Source organism: Camelina sativa, chromosome 15, assembly GCF_030686135.1.
Source record: "Camelina sativa cultivar CO46 ecotype springtype chromosome 15, ASM3068613v1".
Taxonomy (NCBI): domain Eukaryota; kingdom Viridiplantae; phylum Streptophyta; class Magnoliopsida; order Brassicales; family Brassicaceae; genus Camelina; species Camelina sativa.
Window position 1 is genome coordinate 5,746,571 of NC_141894.1, and position 13,430 is coordinate 5,760,000.

A 13,430-nucleotide genomic window follows, 5' to 3' on the forward strand; every position below is an offset into this window, starting at 1 on the left:
ATACACATAGGTCTTCGTGAGTGTCTCTGTATATTTCTATGCTGTTAAAAAGTTAAACGAGACTACTAGAGATGTATTACTTTAGTCCAATAACAACAAGATGTGAATCATGCATGTGACCAAAAAGAAAAGAAAAAAAAAGGGAGAGAAATTGAACAAGTATTCGTGAAAAGGGGACAGTTGTACAAAAAATGAGGCAGATTTGAATGCGATGATTCCGCTATTTCAAGAAAACAAATATATCATTTTCAATATGAAATGCATGAAAGTGACGGGTAAGATTTTCAAATCGTATCGACTTTTCGTCTTTTCTTCGAGACTTCGGCCCCATTTGTATATATGTCTTCAAAAAGTATGAAAAACCAAAAATCTTTATACATTTTTGGACCAAAGTGTTTTTCTCTGTTATATTGGTCTAAGATAATACTCTAATATATAAAAATAAATCTAACATGAAATGAAATCATAAAAAATGGAATCTTTGGGGGTCACAAGATGTGCGCTCGTGCGGCCGAAGAAACTGACAAAAAGATGCAAGCCTACTACGGCCCCGCCCCCGACCGCACTCTCGTATTTTTCATAAACCCCCTCAATTCAGTGCTTTATAAACGTATCAAGAGTTGTTAAATAATCCATCCTCTCCGGACCCTCGCTTTTTAGTATTATTATACAGATTTTGGACCTTTTTAACATCTACCAATTTTTTAAAAAATGTATAGAATATGCAAAGACGTGAAAGGAGGAATTCGATTTCGATATCATTTTGGTCTCTTCCCCCAAAATTTATTCGTAATAGTATATGTTAATGTCAAGGATTTTGCAATCTGATGTTTTGTTTATTATATTTTTTTCAGAATTTAGTATATAGTATAAATAATTAATTAATGTTGTCTCGGTTAATATTAATTTACTACTTAATATGGCACGGATTTCAAAACTTTATACTATAAAAATTTGTATATCCAGCTAAGTTTCTCTTATTTACTTATTTCTTCTGTTTCACAAATCGTTCTAGAATATTTTTTTTGTTTCACAAAAACTGTCACTTTATATTTTCAATGTAATTTTAATATCAAATTTTCTAATTTACCCTTAATCCAAAGCTTTTTCTATTAGATTTAAATGATAAATTGCTCATTAAATAGAAACATATATGTATAATTCAAGTTTTTCTTAATTTGTGTATAATTGGTCAAAATCACACTCTTTGTGAGACAGAAAGAGTATTATATAATAGAGTTTCAGCTTAGACTAATTAACCTATAATTGTGTTTTAGGTGAGAGTTAGATATGGACGAAATAGATAAGTTTGAATTGATTTTTCTAAATTTAAAGTTCTTTTTGTTTGTTCTGCGCAACTACTCGAGCAGTGCAAATTTATTCATTATATGCACGAGTAGCGCAAGCACGATGCATCATTGCATATAAACAAATCAACGACATCCAAATTTTCAATAACTATATGAAGGCACGTAATTAGTTAATATTTTAAATTAATAAATAATTTCTAAGTACGAATAGTTGGTAGTTTTATAAAACTTCGATTATATATGTTGAGGTTTCAAAAGTTGAACAAGGATAATTTAAAGTTTTAACAGGTCCGGGTCATTGATAATACATAGTTCTAACTTAATCTCGTACCTACCAAAATTAAGTTGCTGTCACGTCTCTTGCATGCATTATTGGTCAACATTTGAAGTGATAATCATGTAAAATCGTTGAAAACACTTGCATTTTTCTTTTGGTCAGGACACTAATTACGTTTCAAGCATGTATTTTATATAAAACGTACAGAGAGAGATATTAACCAAAATTTGGTAAAGTTGGACATTGATGGAACTATGGATCCGATTATTTATTTGTCCAACCAATTCTAAACTTTGAGTCTTTGACAGTTGTGTTATATTTTAGGGGTGAGGCCATAAAGTACAAACAATACCAGTGGGGGTGGGGCGTATAATTCTGATATAAGAAGTTACTAGGAGCATGTTTGTTTTTTTATATCACGAAGCTAGTGCTTCGTGCGTGTAGGGTTATAAAGTTACATACACGCGTAGAAAAATACGAGAATGGTGGTGGGGAATTAGGTCTATATGGTAATTATCATTTATGGAAGCGAGAGACGTTCCTGCGGAGTGAGTAATACAGCTATTAATGTAACCTGAGGATATGATTTTTGCTTCAATAGACCCAAATAAATCATAAGGAATTTATGATGATTAAGCAAAACTATTATTTTTTTTTTTTTTTGTCGACAAACACTCCTTTAGATTAAGTTACAGGTTTACAAACTCTCCTCTAAGGGGAGCCGAACGCAGACCAGTAAACTTACATAGGAGGAGACTTGACCATGGTATGTTGTTTACAACACATGATACAACAAACCATGAAATAAAACAGAAAGAAACATAACTAGGCTTAAAAGCTAAAACAAAGGGATTAAAGACCCAAAAGATAAAGATGGGGAGTGTGATCTGTTGCCAGACTGATAACTCCGATGATAAACATTGCCGCATAGGATTCATAAGATTCCTAGCAGTTTGATTAAGCAAAACTATTAGTTGCGGTAACTTGTAAAATTCGAAGCTCAGACATGTGTTGATGCTTTTTGGTATACCTGATTTTGAATCCTATACGTCATCATTGCAATTCATATATGGTTCCTTGATTTTTTTTAAAAAGAAGTTTAGTTCCAAGAGATCTCAATAATTTAAAAGTATGAAAACCGAACTATACATAGATACTTGCATGGAACAAATTCTAATTTTACATGTTGCACAAATACAGCGTTAGATTTCATTGACATTATTAACATGAGACCACTTGAAAAAAAAGCACACAAATCTAAAAGTCCCCCACAGAAAACAGAACTTTCGTTAGATTTATAAAGATTCTTGTAAAAAAATTCATATACACTAAAAACCAATTGACGTGGAGTTTGATCTATTGTAATTATAATTTTTTTATAATTGCACGAATACTACTACTATTAGGTGGGAATGTGAGATTAAATAATTAAGTGGGAAAAAATTAGTCTTAAATAATAATGATGATGCATATCCTCTTTTCACGTAAGATTAGTCTCTTTGTTTTGTCTTCTTTAGCTTTTTTCTTCTCCTCTTTGCCAATTTTTTCTTCTCTTTTGCTTTTACATTTTTTCTAGCAAAGATTCATTCACTTCTTCTTCTTCTTCAATTCTATCACGAGAATTTCTCAGTTTCTCATCTTGTCAAAGCAAATTAAAAATAATAAAAAAAAACACTCTCTTCTTTTCTTTTTTCTTTTTTTTACTTCCGGGAAAATTCGTTTTTATGTAGCGGTCGTACTAAACACGCTTCCTTTATGTGTATCTAAAAGCTGTGGAATCTTAAAACCACTGCCCCCTTTTTTTTATGGTTGAATTCAACAAATTTTTTTTTTTTTTTTGGATCCGACCATCTCTGCAACATCGTACTTTGGGAGACAACACTGTCTTAAGACCATCTCCGTTGTCTTCTCTTCTTCACTTGGAGAACAAAACTCTCTCTGTCTCTCTGTACTTTCTCCTTTCTCTTTTTCCGTATCTGCCAGCCTTTGATTCCACTTTTTTTTTGTTGTTTCTTCACAACTAATCTCTAAAAGCAAGCACATATACATGTATGTTCATCTTCTTCCTTAGAAAAAAGTCTTGATTTTGCTAACTTCTTTACTCTTATTTCAGAAAAAAAACTAATTTTCACTTTGGATTATTTCAGTGTTGGGGTGAAAGGAAGGATTCAGGTGGGGTTAATGGAGGATAGGGTTATCTCATCGAAGTAATTTGAATCGAACACTTGGTGTGCCTAAAATAATAATATGAAGCAACAACAATGGCAGTTCTTGTTCCTCTCCTTGCTCATATTGTTTCTAATAGTAGACGCTCGTGGTAGACGGCTACTCAGAGACGACGTTAGCAAAGAAGCTGCTCTATTAACGGCGTTTAAACAAATCTCCGTTAAGTCGGATCCTAATAACTTTCTTGGTAATTGGAATTACGGGTCGGGTCACCCATGTTCTTGGCGAGGCGTCTCTTGCTCTACCGATGGTAAAGTCACTGGTCTCGATCTACGAAACGTTGGTCTTACCGGAACCCTAAATCTCAATAATCTCACGGCGTTGTCCAATCTCCGGAATCTTTATTTACAAGGGAACGAGTTCTCGTCTGGTGATGACTCCTCTGTTTCATCTTCTTCAAGATGTTCTCTCGAGGTTTTGGATTTATCTTCAAACTCGATTACAGACTCTTCGATTGTGGATTACGTTTTCTCCACATGTTCCGATCTGGTCTCTGTTAACGTCTCGTATAACAAACTCGCCGGGAAATTAAAGACTTCTCCGTCGTCGACGAGACTCACCACTGTTGATCTCTCCAACAATCTCTTTTCCGATGAGATTCCGGTGACTTTCATATCGTCTCTGAAACACCTCGATTTAGCCGCTAATAATTTCTCCGGCGACTTCTCTCGTCTCAGTTTCGGACCCTGTGGGAACCTCACCGTGTTCAGTATATCGCAGAACAACATCTCCGGCCACAAATTCCCGATCAGTCTCTCGAATTGTAAACTCCTCGAAACGCTAAACCTATCTCGGAACAGTCTCACCGGAAAAATCCCCGGCGATGGATACTGGGGAAGTTTCCAGAATCTGAAACAGCTCTCCCTCGCACACAACCTTTACACCGGCGAGATTCCACCGGAGCTTTCTCTGCTTTGTCCAACTCTAGAGGTTCTCGATCTCTCCGGAAACAGTCTCACTGGTCAGCTTCCGCAAACCTTCACTTCCTGTGGCTCGTTACAAAACCTGAATTTGGGAAACAACAAGCTCACCGGCGATTTTATAACCACCGTGGTGAGTAAGCTTCCAAGAATCTCTCATCTTTACTTGCCCTTCAACAACATCTCAGGCTCTGTTCCGATTTCGCTCACCAACTGTAGTAATCTGCGAGTTCTTGATTTGAGCTCAAACGAGTTCACTGGCGAAGTAGTACCATCTGGCTTCTGCTCTCTACAAAGCTCTTCGGTTCTTGAGAAGTTACTTATTGCTAATAACTACCTCTCAGGAACTGTTCCTTTAGAGCTTGGTACATGCAAGAGCTTGAAGACGATAGATCTTAGCTTCAACGCTCTCACTGGTCCGATTCCTAAAGAGATATGGACGTTGCCGAAGCTCTCAGACTTGGTTATGTGGGCTAACAATCTCACTGGTGGGATACCAGAAGACATTTGTGTTGATGGAGGAAACTTGGAAACGTTAATCTTAAACAACAATCTCTTAACCGGTTTTATACCAGAATCAATCTCCAAATGCACCAACATGCTTTGGATCTCTCTTTCTAGTAACTTGCTTACAGGGGAGATTCCGGTAGCTATTGGTAATCTCGAGAAGTTAGCGATACTGCAACTGGGGAACAATTCTTTGACTGGTAACGTTCCACATGAGCTTGGGAAATGCAAGAGTCTTATCTGGCTTGATCTTAACAGCAACAATCTAACTGGGAATCTCCCAGCTGAACTTGCAAGTCAGGCTGGACGGGTAATGCCTGGAAGCGTCTCTGGTAAACAGTTTTCGTTTGTGAGAAACGAAGGTGGGACGGATTGTAGAGGTGCAGGTGGTTTGGTTGAGTTTGAAGGCATTCGTGCAGAACGGTTAGAGCATTTTCCGATGGTTCATTCATGTCCCAGGACTAGGATATACTCAGGTATGACCATGTACACGTTCACCGAGAACGGGAGTATGATCTACTTGGACCTATCTTACAATGCAGTTTCAGGTTCTATTCCTTTGGGTTATGGTGATATGGGGTACCTTCAGGTCTTGAATCTTGGACATAACCTGTTAACCGGAACCATACCTGATAGCTTCGGGGGATTGAAAGCAATTGGGGTGCTTGATCTATCTCACAATGAACTCCAAGGATTCTTACCTGGATCACTTGGAGGGCTCTCTTTTCTTAGTGACTTAGATGTCTCTAACAACAATCTAACTGGACCGATCCCATTCGGAGGCCAACTTACAACGTTCCCAGTCACAAAATACGCCAACAACTCTGGCCTCTGCGGGGTTCCTCTGCTACCTTGCAGCTCTGGTGTTCGTCCCACGGGATCCCATACTCACCCTAAGAAACGGGGTATTGCGACTTGGGTGATCACAGGGATTGTGTTTTCTTTCATGTGTATTGTGATGCTTACTATGGCGCTTTACAAAGTAAGCAAGGTTCAAAAGAAGGAAAAGCAGAGAGAGAAATACATTGAGAGCCTTCCAACCTCTGGTAGCAGCAGTTGGAAGCTTTCTAGCGTTCCTGAACCGTTGAGCATCAACGTAGCAACCTTTGAGAAGCCGTTGCGTAAACTTACTTTCGCACACCTTTTAGAAGCCACAAATGGGTTTAGTGCTGATAGTATGATTGGTTCAGGCGGGTTTGGAGATGTCTACAAGGCTCAATTCGCTGATGGATCTGTTGTTGCGATCAAGAAGCTGATTCAAGTCACGGGACAAGGGGATAGAGAGTTCATGGCGGAGATGGAAACTATTGGAAAAATCAAACATCGAAATTTGGTACCGTTACTTGGATACTGTAAGATCGGCGAAGAGAGACTTCTTGTCTACGACTACATGAAATACGGAAGCTTAGAGACTGTTTTACACGAAAAGACCAAGAAGGGAGGAATCTTTCTGGATTGGTCTGCGAGGAAGAAAATTGCAATAGGAGCTGCGCGTGGGCTAGCTTTCCTGCACCATAGCTGCATTCCTCATATTATACATAGGGATATGAAGTCAAGCAACGTTCTTCTAGACCAAGATTTCGTAGCCCGTGTCTCAGATTTTGGTATGGCAAGGTTGGTGAGCGCTCTAGATACTCACTTGAGCGTGAGTACGCTCGCAGGTACTCCTGGGTATGTTCCACCAGAGTATTACCAGAGTTTCCGGTGCACTGCTAAAGGAGATGTGTACAGCTACGGAGTTATACTTCTCGAGCTACTCTCAGGCAAGAAACCGATCGATCCAGAGGAGTTTGGTGAAGACAACAACCTTGTGGGATGGGCAAAACAACTCTACAGAGAGAACAGAGGAGCTGAGATTCTTGACCCGGAGCTAGTAACAGACAAATCAGGGGATGTTGAGCTACTTCATTACTTGAAGATTGCGTCTCAGTGTTTGGATGATCGGCCGTTCAAAAGACCAACTATGATTCAAGTCATGGCAATGTTCAAAGAGCTCGTTCAGGTGGATACAGAGAACGATAGCCTCGACGAGTTTTCGCTCAAGGAAACGCCGTTGGTCGAAGAATCACGAGATAAAGAGCCTTAAGAAGATGAGAGATTGTAGAATTCAGGAAGATCAAGAACATTTGATATTTGTTATTTTCTTCCGATTTTTGTTGTTAGTGATTCAGTGTATATAATAACAGTACAGCCAATCCAAGTCTTTAGATGTGGAAAAATGGAATGACAGACATCGACACTGAAGGTTTTTACTTACCACACACGGTTCTACCGTTCTAGGATACAGAGAATTACTTCCTTCCTTGTATAGTTTTTGTATCTTCGTTCTATTTTGTTATTATTTTCTAAGCCATGTTATATGTGATGATGATTCACAATACATACTGAAAGTCTTTCTACATGTGTTCCTTTCTTTAATTTGATATTGAACTCTATAGATAAGATTTTTGAAGCTGTTATATGGAGATTCTTGGTAACTAATACACTTGTATCTGATATTTGTTTAGGTCTCAAGTTTGGCGATTAAGGAACAAAAACTTCATGTCATATTGTCAGACAAATAAGATCTCTCTGCTTATTTCGTTGAAGAATATGGATACATTACATATACGCGTTACAAAAAAGTGAAGAACAAAACCAAAACAAAAAGGAGAAAATTAATGCGTCTTTATAAAAGAAGGAAAAAAAATTACTTAAGGGATAGACATACATACATTCCAATGTCATGTATATACGAATAAACCATATACTTTAAAAAATCAATTTCATTAAATAAAAATAATTAAGAAGAAAAGACCCAAAAAACCAGAAAAATTAATCCGTTGGCCAAACGTCTCTCAACCGATTGTATCAACAGAAGAATCCAAAGTCTTTTGTTGCATTAAAACGTATTGCTTTTCTCGGTAAAATTTAACTTAGGCTCCAGCGTAAGGGTTAGGCTTAGGTGTGCCCTTGACTAGACCACATTGGAGGCTTGTCTCAGGCATGTTGTATTCATCTCTCAGTGACTTCTCTGGCGACAAGACACTTGCGTAAAGCTGCTGTCCTAAGTAACGTCTCTCGGTGTTTTCAGATCGAATGTTCCACATTCCACAGTTGTCGAATGTGAGCAAGATTGCTGCCCAACATTTTGGGTAGACTTGGACTGTGTGTCTGCTCACTGCGTCCAGGAGGTTGTAGTTCTTTCTCTTCTCTGGGGTCCAAGTCCCTGGCTCGACACTTTGAAACAAAGTGAATTTGATAATTATGTTAAAATGAAGGGTTACTTGATGTAAAAGAAAGTATTTGGGTTACTTGTTGTAAAAGAAATATATAGACGTAAGTATTGCATTTGTTTGTTTATTTCACTTACGCGACGGCAAAGAAGGAGTAACCGTCCAAGTGCCAAGACTGAACACTCTTCTCGTGGTTCTCAAACACCACCTCAATGAAGGTGCGGTGAGTGATGTTAAGAACATTTGGCTCGATCTTGATGGTCTTGATTTGTTCTGGGGTTGGGTTATCGGTGATGGTGTCGTACTTGAAAACCTTGTCGGCAATACCAAAGTACTCGGCAAGCTTCAATGGGGTTTCCGGGTCAGTGTGTGAGACTCCGTTCAACGCGTACCTGAGCTTTCCATCGACCTTGCCTTGTGTGTTCACAAGCTTGATGGTACGTGTGATGTTGATCTTTCCGTAATGGTAAGATCCCTGAGGGTTAGGCCTGGCTGCACTGGCGGTCAAGTTCCACCTGAAAGATCGGAACTGGTTCAAGGACCAAGCCCAGCCGACTGGACCAGCGGGTAGCTGCGAAGAGGCGGGGCCTTTTCCTCCCTCGTAGCGGAGAAGACCAGTTGTGGTAATAACGGACTTCAAGAACCTAGAGGATGCAACCATGTAGTAATCTTTAGCTTCTTGGTCAGCGGTAAGGATGGTACCGTAACACTGACCGACATGAACGTCGAGAGAGTCATAATCGTTCTGGAGAACGTGGGATCCTTCCATCTCAACTAGCTTCAACTTGTGGTTCTGAATCCTAAAGTTGAGAGATGTCTTCAAACCCACGTTACAGATCCTAACCCTATAGGTCTTTCCAGGTTTCAAGGTAAAGAGGGGGGCATCGGATCCATCGCCTTTCCCGGACTTTCCATTGATGAGAATACCATCTGGACGGCCAAGAGTACGACCACCATCAAGGAATTTCTTCAACTGAGTGTGGCTCTTAGTGTACCAGTCACCGATCAAGACGGTGTAGTCATCTTCTGGGTCAGCGTAAGGAACCGGGATGAGAAGACGGCTGTTCACACGGAGTCCACCGAATCCACCAGCGGAACGGTGCAATGCGGTGCTCGGGTAGTAGAAATAGCTTCCGATCTGATCCTTAGGCTGGAAATGGTAAGTGTAGTTGGTACCGGGCATGATTGGACACATGGTCCCGGGAGTCCCATCTTGCCAACAGTTCTTCCTGTGTTGGATCCCATTCCTAAAACGCAAAATAATATAAATTATAAAACATCTGAGAATGAGCGGACTCTTGGGTAAATAATTTTCTATTAAAAACATGCATAGAGATTGAAAACTAATGTTATTACCATGTGAGGAGGAAAGGTTCGTCGAGGTTATTGAAGACATTAATGATGATGTTGTTGTTGGAGGTTGAGTTGATGTTGGGACCAGGGAATTGGCCGTTGATGAGTATGACTTGTTGTGGAACGCCGAGAGGAGACACGGTTCCGTAGGTCACGTTCCACACGTGATGGAAGTAAGGGTCTTCTGCTCGGACCACCAATGTTGCGGCTGCGGCCAGGTAGAGGCACGCGGCCAAGAGTTTAACCCCTCGCATAACAATAAACAATTTCTGGTTCGGATAACAATTTTAGATTTTTATGTGTTTTGGTGGGGTACTACTAATTGTTTATTGTTATATAATTATGCTTTGGGGTTTGAATTTCGAGTTGTGGAAATGTTTGAATGCGTTTTTATAGGGTTTTCTTAGATAAATGTTTTTCCTGTTTTCTCTCATCTTCTTTGGGTTCTCCTATCATCTCGCTACTCCTTTCGTCCATATTTGGTGAGTTAAGACTTTTGAAGTTTTTAACCTCTCCCTATTTTTGGTGTTTTCTTTTTGAATTCTCTATTTTTTGTTTTTTAATGTTTTTTTGGTTTCCATGTCTTGGAAAATTTTGCTATTTTGGATTTAAAAATATTTTACAAGATAGAAATTTAACAAAGTAGTAGTACCATAACGTATAGGACCTAAAAAAACATTCTCGACCATTATAGAAAATACTTTGACAATCACATTATCTTATTATATGACTAACAAAATTTTGTAAAGTTTATATCAATATGAGATTTTGACATATGTGAAAGTTAATATTTAATAGGAAGGATTCAAGATTACAATATTTTGTTTTGAACAATATTAATAATGTGAAAAGATAATTATCAAAAAGTTACAGAAATTACAAAATAAAATTTTGACATGTGTCAAGTTTATATCAATATGAAATTTTGACATATGTGAAAGTTAATATTTAATAGAAAGGATTCAAGATTATAATATTTTGTTTTGAACAATATTAATAATGTAAAAAGATAATTATCAAAAAGTTACAAAAAATAGAAGTTTTTTTATAAATAATAATTAGGAGATTATATATATATATATATTTCATAAAAATTCAAAATTATAAAATTATTTACTTATTTTAAATTTTAAGTTATTAATTCTAAAAAATAGAAATGGGATTAAGGAAAATATACAGTTAATTATTAATTCTAAATTTTGTAAATACTCACTCTATATAAACATAGATAGTCTCATATTTTTTCTAACAAAATAATTTATTCAAAATATTGCTTTCAATTTTGTTCTATTGATAAAACTTTTTTAATGGAAAGGTAAATTTTTCTTATATTTTTAAACCAAATTTTCTGCTACTTTTTTATCTTTCAGTTTATAATAGTTAAGATTAATATGTTGACCTAAAAAAAGATTAAATATTTTCGTCTTCTTTTTCTAATACTGTATTTCAAAATTTAATGTATTATTTTTAGATTGTTTTATTTAATTTATCTTTTCACCTTTGAATTATTTGAGATTCAAATATTATCGTGCTTATAAATTTCTATTATTTCTTTATTTATGTCAAATTAATTTTCTTTCAATTTCTCAATCTTGATTGATTGGTCATAGACCCTCTTTTTTTGTGCAAACATAATTGTTACCATTCATTTAATCTCAAAGGGAGATAAGGAGTAGAAACTCATCAACCTAATGGTTTCATAAAATAGACTAATCAAACACAAGTTTACAACAAACATAAATAGATAGATTAGAAAAACATTAACTGTTTTTGATAGATCCATAGGAGTTCGGAGATTGTGACACCCTGGTTTCCGGATAGGTTTAAAAGAATTGATTTGGCCACCTATGTCACCAAAGTGCATTTATCTTTTCGATCAAGGGTCCTGAGAGAACTTCAGAGTTAAGCGTGCTTGAGCTGAAGTAGTTTCAGGATGGGTGATCTTTCGGGAAGTGATTGTCGGAACTATGCGAGTGAGGACAAAACACAAGGAAAGAGCATATGGTGATTTGTAGGGTCGATAAACAAGTATTTAAAGTCTACCAGACGTAGTAAACCGACCGTCGGATATGACTAGTCCAAGAGTAGATATGGGGCCCACTGAGGAAGGTAAGCCCATGGACTAGAAGTGGACATGGGGCTCACCTAAGCAAGGTAGCAGTCGGGGCTTTCCAGAGACAAAGGCTACATCATGGTGTGTCAAAGACACTTCCACAAATACATTGGAAAAATTAACATTAGTTACTATCAAAAGATTTTGTGACGTTGGAAAAATATCTTTAGTTCATTGGTTGTCGAAGCAAGCCGAGGTTCTCTTTATGGTGGAGGAAGTTGGACGCAAGATTATCTCCCCAAGAGAGGAAGGTGGAGGAGGCTGGACGCAAGGATATCTTCCCAAGGGAGGAAGGTGGAGCCAAGGTTCTCTCCATGGTGGAGGAGGTTGGACGCAAGGTTCTTTCTATAAGGGAGGAGTGCAGAGCTGAGGTTCTCTCCATGGTTGGTCATACACTATTGTGATGATACATAATTGATTAATATACTATGTAACATATTTTTTATTCAAAATATTATTTGAGCCAATAATTTTAGTAATTAAAAAACTATGCAAAAGTGAAAGTAAAGAGACACATAATAGTTAGCTTGATGTATTCATACAGATATTTTCTAGATGGTGGTAAAAAATATATTTTTAACATACAATATATTTAGGTATAAAAAATATGTTTTTAATGGTAACATCAATAAAATATTTGTAAATGAACATAGATCAGTATATTATAGCAAAAATAAAACTTCTAAATAACGTAAAACAAATTTTAATATATTTCTGTTAAATTTTATTTTATTTATAAAACTTTAAACCCGCACGTCGGGCATCGGGCAGATCCTTATCTAGTTTTACTATAATTATTGGTTTTTTTTTTGGGATGAATTACGTCTCTCTATAATAACATTTTTGTTATCTGTATTTTTTTACTTATAATCTTTTTATATAGTACTAGAAAAATAATTTGATATGTTCCTTTCATCTATATACGATTTGAATTCAAACTCCAAAGGCAAGCTTAGATATGACAATGGGGATCAGGTTATGGGACATAGCATTTTTGTAAACAACATAATTAAGGTTAGGAAAGGGAACAAAGGTAGACTCTTAATAAAAACTAGCCCACCTCACCGGAGTCATCAGAGTCGCCGTTCGCTCTAGCTTCTACAATACATACAACCAAAAGCTTCGGTGTTAGAAGTAATATCTCTTCATTTGACCCCGTTCGCTTTGTTGCTTAACAGTTACACTATATGTTTCCAAATTAGTTATATGTTTTTCTTTTTCTTGCCATGGGACCAATTGCATAGGTTTATAGTCTTTGGTTGTATTCCTAAACTATTTTTATTTTCGATGAAATATTTAAATTCTTAACAAAAAAAAAAAAAAGAGAAAAGAAACTAGTATCTCGCCCAGTCGCCCTTTTCCGTAATCCTACGAGTTAGTCAATCATTTTATGGCAAATTCAAGGAATTAAATAGACCAAAAAATATTAGAATTTACTTTCCTATACATCTTGCACTATAGAATTTACTTTCCCTTTTCGATTTTTTCTTAGTCAATTTTCTCAGTTTT

At 36.9% G+C, this 13,430-nt stretch overlaps 2 protein-coding genes across 2 annotated transcripts; one reads left to right on the forward strand and one right to left on the reverse strand.

Annotated features, from left to right (window-relative positions):
• Positions 1-3,021: 3,021 nt before the first annotated feature.
• On the forward strand, positions 3,022-7,496 carry LOC104745582 (receptor-like protein kinase BRI1-like 3). The gene is made up of 2 exons (XM_010466869.2): positions 3,022-3,636; positions 3,735-7,496. The coding sequence occupies exon 2, from the start codon at positions 3,835-3,837 to the stop codon at positions 7,324-7,326; it is 3,492 nt and encodes a 1,163-aa protein (XP_010465171.2). The 5' UTR covers positions 3,022-3,636; positions 3,735-3,834; the 3' UTR covers positions 7,327-7,496.
• Positions 7,497-7,789: 293 nt separating this feature from the next.
• Positions 7,790-10,528, reverse strand: SKS11 (SKU5 similar 11). The gene is made up of 3 exons (XM_010466870.2): positions 9,812-10,528; positions 8,593-9,702; positions 7,790-8,459 (listed from the first exon to the last, which is right to left on the reverse strand). Exons 1-3 carry the CDS (start codon positions 10,060-10,062, stop codon positions 8,156-8,158), a joined length of 1,665 nt encoding a protein of 554 aa, XP_010465172.1. The 5' UTR covers positions 10,063-10,528; the 3' UTR covers positions 7,790-8,155.
• Between the last annotated feature and the right edge of the window lie 2,902 nt (positions 10,529-13,430).